A 17234-nucleotide genomic window follows, 5' to 3' on the forward strand; every position below is an offset into this window, starting at 1 on the left:
CAAAATGGATGTTTTCCTATTTGCTAAATGAGAACATTACCACATCAATATTTAGCAAACCCTTTAGACCTATGAACTCTTCAATGACTTGTCAACCCAAAAGGATTGGATGTATTCACCAAATTGATTGATTTTTTACCCATGAACTTTGTGCCATTGAGGTCATTCAAGGTAGAAAACTGTGAGTTCACGTTTTGGAGTAATTTCCAAAGGAACACAGAACTGAGTTCCCAGAGTCCAAATGAAAAATATGAGATAAAATCGTTGCTAAGTCTGCTTGAATATTTTATAATCAGTGTTGGAAAAGATCCTGGAATCACAATATAATCAATAGTACCTGGATATCCATCATGTCTTCAGTAAACCCAGATGTATTCAAAGTTCTTAAACAAACAACAAAAAACAAAAACAAAAACAAAAAATGTTTGTATACTAACAGAAAGGGAAATAATTACAAGTATGACCTGAATGGAAATTTTCCTGATGATTTTGAGTTTAATAACATATCAAAACATCCCCAAACTGTGGCAGTCATGAAATAGCTGAACATGGAAACATTTGTCCTCTTTGTAAACCACAGTGGTGCCCTGGTAACCCTTTCTATTTGATAATGGTGCTTTAGCAATTGGGACATTATGTCCTGGAGTTTAACCCATGATGATAGAGTTTTTCAATGTTTCATATACACCTACCTATGTGTCAAGAAACCCAACATGAAGAAAGGACAGAAGTATGAAAAGCAAAATGAATTTTCCTAATGGAGTTATAGATATATACTCTTGGTATTTATTTCAAAGTAGAATGTAACATGGCAATTATATTTGAGCCCAGTGTTTGTTTCAAAATTACACTGGAGTGCTCACTGTATAAATATCCTCAAGAGGAGAGGTATCCATTCTTCTGGAATAATAACAGAGATTCATTAATTGAATATATGCAGAAGGTATGCTAAGTGTGAAGGTTCAAGTTTTTATCACAATGGCAATCCATTACCTTACTAATCTAATTGTGGAAACCTAAGACAGAAAGCACATCTACCATTATTCTATATTTGTTGATTATATCAACAAATTCAGAGAATAGTATGTCTCCTTTTCTTTCCTGGGTCCTACATAATGATTGTTACAATCTCATGTTATAATCCATGCTTTACAAAGGTCACTATTCCAGAGAAGTTCTAGAACTTCCATGATCTTAAAAATGATATTCTACTTCCATTTCAAGAACAATTGGATTTTATTCCAGTATCAAATTCTTCATGCTTGATGATTCTTCTATACCAAAAAAAAAAAAAAAATCTAAACCATTCAACAGGAACAAAGCCTAGTTTGTTCTCATTTTTAGTGACTCTTTTTGCACATATTTTTCAAATAAGCAAAATGTGAAATTCAATCTCCATCACTAACTGGAATCAGGGATTAGTCACGCCAGATACTATAATCCTAACCCTCTCTGAAACCTCAGCTGGATAAACTCCATGATTTAAGATGAGAAATGGATGTTTTCAAATCTTCAATAACTAAAATGTAGTGATAATGAAAGAAATAATTCAGTCTTGATGATGAATGGGAGATACCTACTTATTAAGTACTGCTGACTTATATTTTAAAATCAGTCTTTAAATTTTTTTAAAAAGTTAAACTTGAAAAGCAAAACCAGAAATTCTTGCAAGAAGCATAAGTTAATTTTTTTTACAGAGATTTAGATGACTTTAAGTAATAGAGATGCACCTTTATTAATCACCTGCTATGTACATGTTCTTGCCTTGTCTGCTATTATGTGAAGAAATAGTAAGTGCCATATATAATCAGTTCTCAGTGCAAGAAGAAATAACCATAAACTGGGATTATTTAGTTTTGCAAATGTTCTAAGGTACTCTGAAAGAAATATCTCAGTAGCTCAAGAAAATAGGGGCTTGATGAGATGAAAAGGTTATGTCTATAGAGCCCTGAAGATATAAGTCCATGAAGTCTCTTCCCATCCAGATTCAGTCTCTATGTTTCTGCAACCAGATGCCAGAGTCCTTTGTCATGCTGATGACCTGCAAATGCATTACTCTAATCTCTACCCACTGAACACATCCACCTGAATGTGACCTATAGGTACTTCACACTCATCACCTCAGAGATTGAATTTGCTTTTTTCCCATAGTTCTGTTCTTCCTTCTGTATTCTCTATCTCAATTACTTTTACCAACAAGATAGAAACCTAGGAATCATTATTATTTCCTTTTTCTTCTTCATTCTGTATATTACTGTTTCCAAAGATTGTTGTTAATTATAAATATTGATAAAATTTTAAAAAGTTTGTTTAAAAATAGATATTCTAACTAAAATGTTTTATTTTAGATCAATATGTAAGAAATTATGAAGTTTATTTTAGTATGATATTAGGCATTATGAAGACTTTTTTTTTTGTTTTTTTGTGTCATATTATTTAATATGTGCTATACAATCATTTTAAATTAATATTATGAGAAAAAGTATGACCTGAGAGGAAATAAATTAAAAAATGACTTTATATTGAATTAGACCTTGGAAAGTCGTATATTAAAGTGTAGATTAGAGTTTATTATGTTAAATTGTTAAAAATCTAAGAAAACTAATTTGATGATTTTGGAATTTTTACACTTAAATACTTTTATAATTTTATTTTATTTTATTTTTATTTTGAGAGACAGAGAGAGAGAGAGAAAGAGAGAGAGAGAGAGAGAGAGAGAGAGAGAGAGAGAGAGAGAGAGAGAGAATCTTTTTTTTTTTTTTTTTGTAAGTGGACACAACACAATGTCTTTATTTTTATGTGGTGTTGAGAATCGAAACTGGGTCCCGCCCATGCTAGGTCCCGAGTGCTCTATAGCTGAGCCACAATCCCAGCCCCTTTTATAATTTTAAAAATAAACTTTTGTAATATTTAAGTTTTCTTTAAAATTGAGAAAATAAGAAATTGGTTTTATATCATTATTTGTAGATATTTCTTTGAATACATAAAAGTCCATTTGGGAAAATCTTCCAGCAATTATTTATTTTCAAAAGTTGTTTTTGGAACCATAAAATGAGGTACTAGATAGAAATTACAAATAAAAGTATGAAATTTACTGATCACATAAAAGTAATCTCAAAGGAAGCTCATAACACTATGATTCCTATTCTCCTCATTAGGTTATACTTTAACATTGGTGTTCTCTATGCTTCCTGCATTTACCTAATGATCCACTAGAAGTAAAAATAAAACAGCATATGACCACAAATAAAAATTTATAGTTGTCTAATGACCCAAACCACTATGCTGACAAATGGTATTCAGCTGAGTGGTAGACAGAGAGATGAGTTATACATACACTCTGATTAAATCTAGTTCCTGAACATCTCACTTGATATTTATTTATAATTCCAAATGGTTCCCTTTGAAAAACTTAAACAATTAACTTATTTACAGTCCCAAAGTAGAAATCTGAATTGATATTATTCTGACATTTAAACATATGCAGCCAGTTGGAAAGATCCAAATAATAGGTGCCTCCCAGCTCTTAACATCCAGTGGCTTCCATCAGAAAGGTTACAGCTGCCTTAAGCAAGGGATTTACTGAATTAAATCATTAGAGAAGGAAGAGGAGAACTGACAAGTTCCTCGTGAAAGTGAAATAATTAGAGAAACATGAAAAAAAACCCCTAAAAGTAGTTAAGAATAGCATTAGCATAGATCAGAAGTGTGCTGTATTCTTGTTATATGTTTAAGGATTCAGTTCCAATGATGCTAGTTCTTTTTCTCTTTGTATTTTTTAACTGGAAGAAATGATCCTTATAGAAAACAACACAGGAATTATTAAAGGAAAAACAAAACAAGATCAATCATAATCCCACTCAGAACCATTTTTAAGATTCTGGATCTGGTTTTCCTGTGTTTGGCTTAGGTCCTCAATACACACACATATTTTTAGAGGGGAGATTACGAATAAATAATAACAACAACAACAATAATAATATGATTATTATACTTTACTCTTTTTCTCCTTCCACCATAGAAACATTTTTATGTGCCTTTTTTGTACCATTTTTTATGTACCATAAAACATTTTTATGGTATTTTTATGTACCATTTTTAAGTCTGTTAAAGCATTCCTATAAAGAACTTAGAGGTAACCAAGAACATGTATGTAACATCAGCTTGGTTCTCTTTGAACACCTTTCCTTACATACCTAACTTAAATAAGAAAACCATAAATACCTTGCTGGATAAAGATTTGGTGACTATGGCTGTGTTTATATGATGCAAAAGTGATTAGTTCATCTGTTCAGGGCAGCTGAAAATCAGTTGATTTGATGGCAAAAATCTCATTTTATTTGGTATTACAGAGATCACACATATGTGAAGTGGCAAGCTAGCTAAATAAATAATAGTTAAGTTTTCTGAATATTTTATTACTGAGAATAAAAAGAGTATTGACAACTTAACTTATATTATTTAATGATATGAATAGCTACTGTTTATTGGATGCTGATTGTGTGCTAATTTTATATTATACATTTAATATATCTTATTGAATTCTACTCCAAGGATTAAGGTTGTGTTGGTAATTATTATTCTGGTCTCACATGTATTCTCCCCCACTTTCTGGTCTTCTCTGTATCCCAAGAGACTGACTTCTAAAAACTAAGTTTCCCAGGCTCCCTTGACATCTGACTTCCTGTTAGGTTGTGTTATTGGAAAACATTTGTGTGACATTGGGATTGTAGACAAGAGAAAGGCACTTGTGGCCTGTGATAGTCTTGAGTTCTCAAGGACTCAAGTTTCTGTAGCTGAGCGCTTTCTTTTTCTGATACAAACTTTGGTTGAGGAGTGACTTTCCAGTGTTATAAATCTCTGAGTTGTCCACTATTCCCAATTTGGCTTTTTGATAGTTTTGACAACTTTGTAACTAGTTTCTGATATTAAATTCCTTTATTACCCATTGTGAGCTCTATATTCCTGTATGAACATTGAAAAGAAAGATGCTGTCTTCATTTTTACAGGTTTAAGTTACTTGTTCAAAATTAAAAACTAATTTAAAAAGAGGCTTTCACACTTATGCCTAATTTCAAAGCCCATCTTTAAATGATTCTGCTGCCTACAAATGACAGCCCAAATGAATAGTTTTCATTAGTCTCCTCTTTCTACTACTTAGCTCAAATTGTCTGTATTATGGCAGTAACTAGCTATTATCATCATTTAATTATCTCTCCCAATAGCTTATGAGAATTCTTAAGAGCAAGCACATGGAATTCATCTTTGTATCCCCAGCACCTACTGCTGTGTTTGGAATGTAGTAGGGCTTAATAAATATTTGTGGAGTGAATGAATAATAATCACTATCATTGATGGAGTGACTGTTTTATTTTAGCACCACAGTAGGGAGCTGATGTGAATTTTATAACTCAGTCTTCATGACAGTATTGCAAGGTAGACATAAACATTCTAATATCACAAATAATGAAAAATAGGCTGAAGGAGTTTATAAAAAACTCTCTGCTAATCAGGGATTAAACTTAGGTCAATTGAATTCCAATGTCTGACATTATGACTCTAGCTAGCTACCTCATTATATTACTAATGTGGATGAAAAAAATACATAAATAAATGGATTAGGAAAAAGTCTAAGCATTTTATTTATTTTTGGATCTTTAGAAACATAGAAATCTTTATAAGAAAAATTGCAGTATTTACTTGCAGAAAATTAAATGGAAATATATATTTTGTATCTAAAATTTTGTGCAGATAACAAGAAGATAAGATTTGAGATCATAATCTGAAGAAATTAAACAGTTCCTATCTCTCTCAGAGAAAAACCAGAGCTGACAGTAGTTAAAGTGGTAAAAACATATTTTGTTTGGAAGCTATTGTAATAACAGAAGAGCAACTTCCATATAGAACTGGTTCCAATTCTCTGAGTACAGCACAGAGCAGTGAGACTTCATAGGCAAGGAGAAGAGTGAAGGTCAGTGGATGGAAAATTACAAACAGGAAAGGTATGGGGGGTACAAATTCTGGTTATATCAAACCACAGAATTCTTGATGAAGTAAGGTCAGAGTGATCAGATGTCTCCTGGGATGAAGAATTTGATCAGATTTTCAGATAATGAAGTATCAAGTGTGAGGGATTCTCTAAACCGGCTTTAAGATTCCTGCTCTAACTGGAAAATGCAAGGTTGAACAGCATGTAGGGGATTTAAAGGAGTCTGAGTACACTTAGGCCAAAGAGGGTGTTATCACAGGGTGGGAAACTGGTTATTCTCATAATTATCTAATCATTCTCTAAAATTGCTAGGTATGGGATATGACATTAATGTTATTCGCAACCATTTCTGTTAAAGACAGAATTCACGTTTTAGCTTGATTTCTCTGTTTCATGTTCTATGAATAGGTGTTTTTACTGCTTAATTGATTGCTGATGAAGAATTCTGCCTGTGTTCCAGACTTTGTTTTGCATGGTGAGATCATCTGTATGGATAATATTCTAATGCTAAGTTCAGTTTCTTACTTAGTTTTTCCTAGAGCTGTGCATTATTGGTTCCTCCTCTGAATATAGAAAATAAAATATTACCTACATTTCTGAGGCTGATAGGCAGAATCCATTATTTTCGTCTTTAATTTCTGATGAAAATGAACAAAGAGAAGTAAAATAATTTGCTAGGCCTCATACAAAAAGTCATTGTTGATTCTACACGTACTTCCTTGGCATGCACTTGCTTGGTTTGGTATTGGTTGAAATTGTTTCAACTGGATACCACCCAAAAGGCTGTTCTCAGAGAGCTAGAAGCTATTTGAAGATCCTGGAAATATGAGATTTTCATAAGGTTTTTGCTGGTGTGATTCTCTTTTTTTCCCAGAGAAAGGATCATCTCCTAAGCCTTCTTCATGTATGTACTTTGCCATGATAAAGTCTTTATTTCTTTAATTCAGTAGTAAAGAATAAGATGAAATTAAATGCATGCATTTCCCCAGCTGATTTCTAATATCATAAACTATGTCAATATAGAGCATAAATGAGCTATATTCATTTTTTAAAAATGTATTCTCTTATTATTGAGACATTTCATTAGGGGCTGGCAATCAAAGGGTGTCAAAAACCCCAGAGTGTTGCTGTTCAGTGGGAGTAGAGTGTCAGTCATGCAAGATAGAAAAAGTTCCAGAGAGTGGCTGTATAACAATACGTATATACATAGTCAACAATTCTGTACTGTGTCCTTAAAATTTTGTAAGAGAGCACATTTTCTGGTTTTTTTTTTGTGTGTGTGTGTGTCTGTGTGTATGCATGTATGTTTGTGTAACTACAATACAACAAACAAAACAAAGCAACTTAAAGTTGTAACTGGCTACCAGAAGAAATTCAAGCACATTTGCTTGAGGTGGTATTACCTGTTCCATTACTTGATTCTATTACCTGTTTCCATTTGTGTGCTGAAGAGTTAGAGAAATAAAATGATTATCCACTTAATCAAACTTCAGCAAGTTGTTTTTGTTAACAATGACGATTGATGGGGATTTGTCAGTGACACTCTGTGATCCTGGGAGCAGAAGTCACCATGTAAACAACACTATGCTAACAAAAGGGGCCTATTCACATGGCTGGAACTTGCTCTACATGCCTTCCTGATTTAGGGTCAAAGTGCTCAACTGTGCCTGTGACATTAAGTATTGGATTTCATGAATTCTGGGATGAATAAATGAAATAGATTTTTTTCATTTATTTTCCTCCAGGAAAACATTTAAAATGTATTCAAAAGGATGAAATGTTTTTATGACACAAGCTGAAAAATTAGAGAAAGTTTAGGGTTAATTTACTTACATTGAATTATTTCCATGTGTTTAACTTTATTACCTCTAATCCCAGTCCAATTATTCATAAAACTTTTCTCAATACCATAAAAGCATTTTAAAACAAGTCTTTAAGGTATGGTGACAAAACTGGTTCTAGATGGTAAGGTAGTAACATAATTCATGGAAGGAATTACAAAATTCCCTATATGAGGATTTTCTGGACACCAAATCCAGCTTCTGTGCCCCCTAGCTACAATATGAAAAATAGACATTTAGAATAGTCGTGGCTTTAACCATTTAAAAAAGAGAAGACAACTTTGACATGGAAAAGGAACAAATTCTCTATCTCATTGTTTGATAGAGTGACTAAATTGGGTTCAAATATTGTCAAGAAGGGATAGAAGGCAAAAAATCAGGGAAGAGAGATTGGATTCTAAATGCACAAGAAGAGATGGGGAAAGTTGACAGGCTTCTGATTAAATGGATATTTGGTATATGATTAAATCACATCAGTTTCTACTCTGTTGAAAATTATCCCTTTCTATCAGTTTTTTTCAATACCAGTGTTGCATTACATTAAGGTGTCTTGAAGTTTTTTTGTGATTTTGAAATTTCAGCATGGTTTCATTTTTATAACCTAGAGAATTTCTATAATTTTCATCTATAACCTATGTTTGTTTTATTTTACCATTTCCAAACCAGGCAAGCTGCAATACATCATACACTGATTTTATTTCACTGTTTTATTTAAATTTTATTTTCCTAATAAAAGTATAAGTTCCTAGGGATCTGGGTCCAAGTGCTTTCCCCAAAGACTTAGACTTCTCCAACTAGTTTATGTTCTCTATAAGACATCTTTCCTGTCTTGTTCACTGCTGAGTTCCAGTGCTTTAATCTGGAGGGTATGAGAAGAGAGAGCTAAGTTTGTACATAATTGCGTAGTGGTGATTGTTTTAATGTGTATATTTGGGATTCAGCAAATTTAGAGAGGGACAGCACTTGTTAAAGTTAGAACCATTCAGAATCACTGATTAAATTAATATCATTCAAAGGATATTTAATATATTAATGCTGGGGATACTGTTAAGATATTGTACTTGTAATTTGAAATCAATTGCTAGAATAAATATTATCAAAGTAAAATATTTTCCTTTTGGTGCAAAATATTGTCCTTCTTTCTAGATACCAAATAAATAAAATCTTTGAGAAGAAGTTAATACAAACTAATAGAATTTAAGTCCTTTTCTTCTATTACATATAAAAATATATGCCTAGCTGGTTGTGATGGTGCATGCCTATAAACCCAGCTACTCTGGAGGCTCAGCCAGCAAAATCATAAAGTCAAGGCCAACCCAGGTGGGTTAGGGAGATCTTATCTCAAAATAAGAAATAAAAAGGGCTGAGGATGTAGCTATGTGGTAGAGTACCCCTGGATTCAATCTCTAGTCCTGAAAAAAAATCCTTGCCTATATATTATGTATACATGTAGATATCTATTACATATATATCATATGTATAATGTTATTCATATGTATATCTCTCTCACACACACACTCTTCCATTTATTTTTCATCTCTATTACACCTGACATCTTCAATTGGAATTGTAGGTTTCTTTCTCAGATTGTAGAATTATTTGTTATTTTTACTGAGGCTATTTCCATGATTAAAATTCCTTGTCTCCCCAGGTTTCTGTGAATCAACAGTGCCCCCAAAAGCATTTCTCTTCCTGAGACGCCAGGGAAGTCTTGGAATGCAAAGAACTTGAGGAGGAAGCCTGGCCAAGTAAAGATTTGTGAGCCTTTGTGTGCTTGCTGAAGCAGATTTTTGGCACTAAACAAACCAAAGTGTTTGTATTATTAAAAGCAGCATTTTTCAAGTGAGTCCAGGGAGATCACTTTGGTCTGTTTGTTTTGGCTAAAGAAGAGAAAAGCTGTAATTTAACCACATAGTCATTATTTGCAAGGGGATGATAATGAATTATGCAAATAGAGTGATTATAAAGTGATTTTTTCAATAGAAATATAAAACTATATCTTCTCTAATCCCATTATTTACTAGATCTGAATCAAAAACTTTCTAGATATTTGTTTAGTACAGTAGATTGCATATTTGTTGTTCAAATTCAATGCTTTTTCAAAAGAATGATGATATGATTTTGTCAGTAATTTAATAGGTTTCTGTTTTCTTATAAAGATAGAACTAAGACATATCAAGATTTAAAACATAAATATCTTGGAATAATCAGAAGAGCAACATGGGAGAAACTGAGAAAAGGATCGAAACCCACAGAATAAAATGTCTTTCCAAGGTGAAGGTATGGATTTTTTTGGCATATATATATGTACATATATATATATACATATATGTATATATGTGTATATATATAGACACACATACATATATATATGTAAAGTGTTTTTCTGAAACTTAGTCCTTGGAAAACCGCTTATATCTACATGAAATTATCTAACATTAATGTCATATTGCCTTATCTATTGATAATTTCTTGCTTTAAAGAAGTTGGTTTTGTAACCAAGAGTATGTCTAAATAAAATTACTGATATTGGCAATTTAATCAGGAATGATTCTAAGGGACTTAAATAAATAAGGACAGGATTTTAAAAACTTTGAGGCACACATTATATTTTTCCAGGAATTATTTTCTGGAATAAGACACTAATATAATGCTCACCCTTCAGGGGTTTCTCTTTCAGAGAAGTATGTAGGGTTAGTATTAGAAAATAGTTCATTGGACAGAAATGCTTTGTTAGTACGCTAAGATTACTTCACAATGACCCAGTAAAACAAATGTTTTCTTCAAGCTTTGGCATTATAACAATCATTGTCTACAAGAAAAATACTGGTTTTGTTAGCTGTTCTGATGGTTTTGACTATTTTAGAGCAAATTATTTCTTTTAAGCTCCAAAAGTATCTTATATTCATTATATTTATTTTCAACCTGGGTATTTGAGCATTTGTCTTAATTCCACAGCTAGTGCCTGTTGAGAGTGGTTTCCTAAGAAACTGGCACTCATTTTCCTATCAAAAGCTCATTTTCCCATTACACATGTGTGGGTCAAATCTGTGTATGTACACAACAGTGGAAAGTTATAATATAGATCTAGAAAACTACTTTTGCCTGAAATGCCATGTTAACTATAAAAAATCCTCTTAAAGTATTCTTCAATTCTCATGATCTTCTGTAATTGCCTAGTTAAAAATAAGAATCTAAGTCTGAATTCTCTAGGTTCCTATCTGTGTCCAGATACTATTTTCTGTATAACATTGTGTGACTTATTTAACCTCTTTGTGCTTAATTTTTCTCATCTGAAAAGTATAATAACAATCATCCTATATTGTAGGAGTTTTTTTAGATGCTAGGAAAAATTATGAATATTTCAAATATTTATTATTACTAGCATTTGTGCAGAAAAGTTGTCAGGCATATTTATAAACAATAGGTCTTAAATTTTATTTTTTATTACTTTGAGTTTAGCAAGATTATATACTGATGTGAATGTTATGGCAAAATATTGCAACCACAAGTTTATCAAGTAAAAAAGAGAGGCGACTTCTTAATAATCCATTGAACTTTTCTACTTTTTTGAATTTTGAAATATTCTTGTTAAGCAAAATTCTTTAGGAAGCATCAGAGGACTGTCTTTAACAAATTTGCTTCAAACTTTAGAACATAATTGTTAAAAGTTAGTAGGAATATATATATATGAACTAGCTGTGTATACAGGTTAACATTAGACTTAGAATGCCCTACCACTGGCTTATTTCACTCTGTGAATAGAATCAATTTAGTGAATTCATTTAATAGTTTTAAGGAAAGAACACTGGGATTATGATCCTGCTAGTTTTCTTTCTTAAAATGGTAAGTAGAAAAAAATATTTTCCCAAGTCAGATTTGTACTTGATTTGGTAAAACCTTGATTTTAAATATGAGACCTGAATTATAAAGTCATGTGAAAGTTGTATAGTCTCAGTAATATGATCTGCAAAGGCTTAGAGTGAGAAGAGAGAAGTTCCATGAATGATATTTAATATTAAAACTTAAATAGCTGGAGACATAGCTACAGTATTTTGCAGCTATATAATAGTTTCGGTTTATGCTATGCTTGATATTAAAATTTCCCAGGTCTTTTTCATAAAAATTTCTATTCAGATTTCACTAGACTAATGGGTTCAGATAACCTTTGGCTTAGGTGTATGCTGTGATCTGAATGTCTGTTATCCCTAAATTCACATGCTGAGATCCCACCACCAAGGTGATAATGCTAAGAAGTAAGGCCTTCCAGAGATAATTAAGTCACAGGGGTGGAACCCTAATGAGTGAAATCAGGCCACTTTAAAAAGAGAACTTCAAGGGACCTCTTGTTCCTTCTACCATGTAAAGACATAATGAAAAGACAGCTGTCCTTCAATCAGTAAGTGGGTCTTTACCAGACATCAGACTTTCAAGTGCCTTGATCTTGGAATTCCTAGCTTCTGTTTTTCTGTGAGAAATAAAGTTTTATAGTTCATAAGCCACCCAGTTTATGGTATTTTGTTATTACACCTGAAATGGATTAAGAACAACGTGTTTGACTCCTTTAGATTTCATTTTATTTTTAGTTCATACTGACTGTTTTTTCAGGTTGTTTTTGATATTCTGTCATTAATTCAATAAACATGTCTTAGGTGCTTACACTAGCCACTTACTAGGCATAAATTACACAAAAGCAAGTAAAATGTGGCTCTTATTTCTGAATTATTCACAGTACAATGAGGGAAGAATCCAAACACATAGATAAAATGGACTATGATAGGGGCTGTAATAGAGGTAGGCATACAGTTGGAGCACTGGGAATAATATTTCTTGGGAGAACATGCATGGCAGAAAGAGTAGAAAATACAAACTAAAGTTTGAATGTGTTAGCCAAAGAGAAAACCAAGTAGATAGAGTCTATCAGGTAAGCAGAGATTTAGGTATGTTTGGAAGGAGGGAATTTGGGGAAGAAAAGATAGATTAATGGTAACAAGTAATTTGGAGACATCAAATAAATCAATGATTGGCTAACCAATTGTCTACTGGATTTGGAACTTAGGAAGTTGTTTCTGATTTTTTAATGTAATACTTTCAGAATATGCCAGATTATATAGCAGACTGAAAGCTGAATGAAGGATAAATAATGTATGCAATGAATATATATTATTCTTCTAAACATCTACCATCAGGCATGAGGGAATATATTGTTTTCAAAAGACACAGAAGTATCTTGAATGCATTATTAAGTTACATGGGGGAGAGAGGCAGTAAGAAGTGAGAGGAGAGGGAGTGATAATTGATGACTCATTTCAGAAATGGGAAAAATACACTTAAGAGCATGGGTGAAGGGTGTGTTATTTTATAGGAGAAAGAATACTTATTCTAGAACTAGATGAAAATTAGAAAATTAGGGATAGAGCTAACTTTTCCAATGAAGTTGCTGATAATCATTTTCTGCTCATGGAAGAGTACGTGACTGAGTTGGAGACTGAAAAAAAGAATAAAGTTGTTAGTAATTTTGAAGGGAATGCATGAAACAGGCCACAAACTATGGGTCGGCTCAAGATTGGGTGTGTGGAGTAAGGATTTTAGATATCTGAAAATGATGGCTTAAGTAGGTTAAAATGATGTCTGAGATGGAAATATCACCAGGAAGTAACTTTAAATATGGGCAAGGAAAAAGTCTTATGGCATGTGACTGGAAACCACCATTCAGACTGACATAAATATTCCATATTCTGTTGATTCTGATGCAGGAATTAATCTTCCTAACTATACTAGTACCCAGTATGCTTCTGTTTTCAAATCCTTGCTAAAAGATGTCTTTTTTTAAATTTAATAAACCTATCAGAAATTTAGTTTTTTACATTTTAAATAAAATTGTACTGGCTCTGTTGATCACAGTGGTTCTAATTTTGAAGTTTTCCTTGATGTTATATGAAAGGCATCAACCCTCCTCCATACCTCTCTAGGCCTGTAATCCCAGTAATTAGTGAGGCTGAGGCAGGAAGATGGCAGGTTTGAGGCCAGCCTGGGCAACTTGTTGAGACACTGTCTGAAAATAAGGTAGAAAAGGGCTGGGGATATAGCTCAGTGGTAGAGCATTTCCCTAGTGTGTGTGAGGCCTTGGGTTTGATCCCCAATACTGAAAAGCAAAAAGGCATCAACATCACTGCTTTTTGGAACTAATTATGTAGCAGATATGATTGATTCAGATGTAGAAATTTGTAGTATGCATATTTATTTATCATAATAAGAACCTGTTCAATTTAAAGACATATTTACATATGGTTTGTAATGAAAATATTACTTTAAATAAATTTACTACCAGTAAGTAGAAATCTGACATCATATAATCTTCATGTTACTTTGAATAAGAGACTACAAAAGTTCCTAAATCTGACAGGAGGTTTTGCATAAACCCAGCTGTTGGAGTTATGAGTTGCTGAGAAGAACACTCATACAACACATCAGGAAAAATTAATTTATTTCTCACAGTCAAGTAGTAAAGATAAACAGAAGCCTGGGATCTGTAGTGAGTTGGTCCCTCAACACCCAGAAAACCACCCAGAGAAGATGGAGTCTCATCTCTGCATAGGCCTACCTTTTTTCCACAGCTGAGGGACCCCAAAAGTGCTTGACCTTGGGTTTATATATCATGGGCAACATTTTGTTTGCTGAGCTCAAATATTATAGAACATCCTGTGCTGGGGAAAATGAAGGCATACTTCAGATTGTCCTGGACATTTCCTATGTTACTGAGATTGTAATAATTCTGCCCAGAAATTTCAAGCAAGAGAGGTGGAAGAGCTGGGTTGGTCAAGGTCATCTGGGAACTCGTCCTCCTGCAGAGAGAACTTGAACAGATTTGCTACATCAATAGTGTCTTTGTTTGATTCTGTATTCCTTATTTTCATAAGGTATATGTATTCATTTGTACAACAGATAGCATTGTAGTGCTTAAGACGTTTGAATCAACAGCTATGTGTTAGAATAACTAGTTGTTTCTCTGTATGTATAAGGTATGCCTATAAAATAATGAGACTATAACTACCTACAAAATTCAGTGCCATTAGTCATTTAGTCCCACTTTGAATTTTTAGAGAAAACATTCCATGACAGACCAGAAGAACAGGTCAGGTTTTAAAGTTTCTTGCAAGCTCACGAGTTACTTAAGTTGGAGATAGTCTAATGGCAGAGGACTTTTTCCCAATAGATGATGAAAATATAATTTATTAATAAAGTTTTCTTATTTGTTTCTTTCTAGATGTTTTTGTTGGCATTAACTTGTGCATATGTATCCAAAACACTATCTGGATCTTACATGAATTCCATGCTCACACAAGTAGAGAGACAATTCAATATCCCGACATCTCTAGTTGGATTTATTAATGGGAGCTTTGAAATTGGTAATGAATTATTTTTGCATTACTTGTGTTTATATTTTGTTTTATCTATGAGCTGTTCTGAATTTTATTCTCTTTATTTACTGTTTTAAGCCATTTAATCTAATTGAATTACATGTTTTCTAAAACTGATTGAATAGCCTGGCTAAACTTATGATATGCTTACAAACAATCCATTTAAATATTACCTCAAATTAATACCTAAATATTGCTACATATCACACCACTATCTTTTTTATCCTAATAATTTCTTGGCTATCTGGCATGACATGAGTAGCAGAGTATTTATATTTAAATCTATCATTTGACAGCCCTGAGGGAAACAAGGTTGTCATCTTTGAATTCAGCATGTATTGTGGGAGACCAAAGGAATTTGTTTTTCAAAGGAAAACACAAATATTTTTCTTTTCCTTTTATGCCAGGGAGGTTGACAATTCTCCTTTCTAAGTTCAGAAAGAAAAAGAAACTAGTTTCCTGTCTCTCTCTGAATTTATTTTAGAAACATCCCATGGGGAAGAATGAAGTTTACTTTTAGGTTCTAATTTTTGGGGTAACTGGGAATTTGTGAGAACAAAGATGAGGGAGGAAAAGATTTCTGTAAACAATGCTACATAAAAATAGTGATGCTACTCCTTTGTAGATTTATAATAGCTTCTACTTCTTTCAAGATAAAAATTGCCTTTTATAGATTTAACCAAAATGTGAAGAAAAACCAGGGTTGAGGAGAAGCAAAACTGAAACCTGGGATGACTGATCTTCTGTGGTCAGGTGCTTCAGATCTTACTCTGATTCTCCTGTGTCCTGGCAATAAAGTTAGAACTATCTCAGATATTACTCTGACTCTCCTAACTCCTGGCAATAGAGTTAGAACTAACTCCTGCATAGATTTATGGCATAGACTCCTTGCATAGACTCAGCTCACAGGCTAGTGGAGGGCATAGGTGCAAAGTAATAATTTTGAATGCAATAAATATTGTTCATAAATGCATGCACGATCCTATAGAAACAGGAAAGGGGACACAACCTTATTTGGGAAAGACAGGCTTTTGAAAGATGAGTAAAAGTTTTCCAGGTGAAGAAATGGTATTAGGTAAATGTGAAGGGAGTTCCAATAGAAGCAGCAGCACAAGGGTGAAACAGCACAGTAGCTTGTGTGGGGAGAAATCTTCAGCCCAGTATTGTTGGGTAGTCAAGCTTGAGGTGGAAATTGTTAGGATGTGAACCTGGAGACATGGGTAGGGTGTATAAGGGTGAGAAATGGGCAGAGACTTATGGAATTGTTATGGAGTATATTTTTTAGTCTCGGGTGAGGGAGAGTCAATAGAGATCAGAAAGGGTATTGTTGGTCTTCTTCTGTGCTAAGCACCTCTTTGGTAATCTGTTGCCATATGATCTCAGAATAATGTAATTTCATAAAACAAAAATCTATAGCAGTAGAAAGGAAGCCAAATATATTGAAATAGCATTATATCAAAATATAAAAACAGCTTTTTAAATAATGGTCCTGGATTTTAACACATTAAACAAGATCTAGCACTAATTTTCAACTAATTATTGGTGTTAATAATATTTGAGTATCTGCAACAACTGTAATTACATGCAAATATCTATATTTCTGTTGGTGACAAAATTAGCTTTTTTGTCTAAAAAAAGCTAATTTTATTTTATTGCCTACTTTTTATTTTATTGCCTACTTTTTACCATCAATGGAAAAGCTAATAGAGATTAGTGAAAATAAAGATGCAACTTTTTTTTCTCACTCAAGTTCATGTCATCTGTGATTTCTACCTATTACTAAGAATCCCTGTTTAAAGCCATGTCAGATTCACATTTTAGAAGGGCAATGCTTATGGCTGTGTTGAGATAGATTTGAAGGTAGAAAACCAGATGGAGGAAAGAGAGGGTCCAGGAGGCTGATGCTGAAGCCAAGGGAAAAGTATCTCTGTCTGAGCCAGGATCATACTTATAGGAATGAAGAGAAGAGAGTGACTTAAAATA

General features: G+C 33.0%; 1 protein-coding gene and 1 pseudogene across 8 annotated transcripts in view; both read left to right on the forward strand.

Annotated features, from left to right (window-relative positions):
- The window catches only part of Slco1a2 (solute carrier organic anion transporter family member 1A2), a 118988-nt gene that overhangs the window by 56385 nt on the left and 45369 nt on the right, over positions 1-17234 (forward strand). For 4 of the 8 annotated variants that reach the window (XM_078015128.1, XM_078015127.1, XM_040280931.2 and 1 more), the window contains exons 2-4: positions 9482-9672; positions 9990-10110; positions 15098-15239. In XM_078015128.1, the coding sequence (XP_077871254.1) occupies positions 10051-10110; positions 15098-15239 (202 nt within the window). In that variant the 5' untranslated portion in view covers positions 9482-9672; positions 9990-10050. Of the gene's footprint in view, positions 1-6397; positions 6465-6761; positions 6894-9481; positions 9673-9989; positions 10111-15097; positions 15240-17234 lie in introns of those variants that run through there. The other 4 variants (XM_078015124.1, XM_005328909.5, XM_078015125.1 and 1 more) reach the window with 4 other exon arrangements.
- Positions 142-1374, forward strand: LOC110598505 (carboxypeptidase M pseudogene; annotated as a pseudogene).

Source organism: Ictidomys tridecemlineatus, chromosome 6 (genome assembly GCF_052094955.1).
Source record: "Ictidomys tridecemlineatus isolate mIctTri1 chromosome 6, mIctTri1.hap1, whole genome shotgun sequence".
In the NCBI taxonomy this organism is placed as follows: domain Eukaryota; kingdom Metazoa; phylum Chordata; class Mammalia; order Rodentia; family Sciuridae; genus Ictidomys; species Ictidomys tridecemlineatus.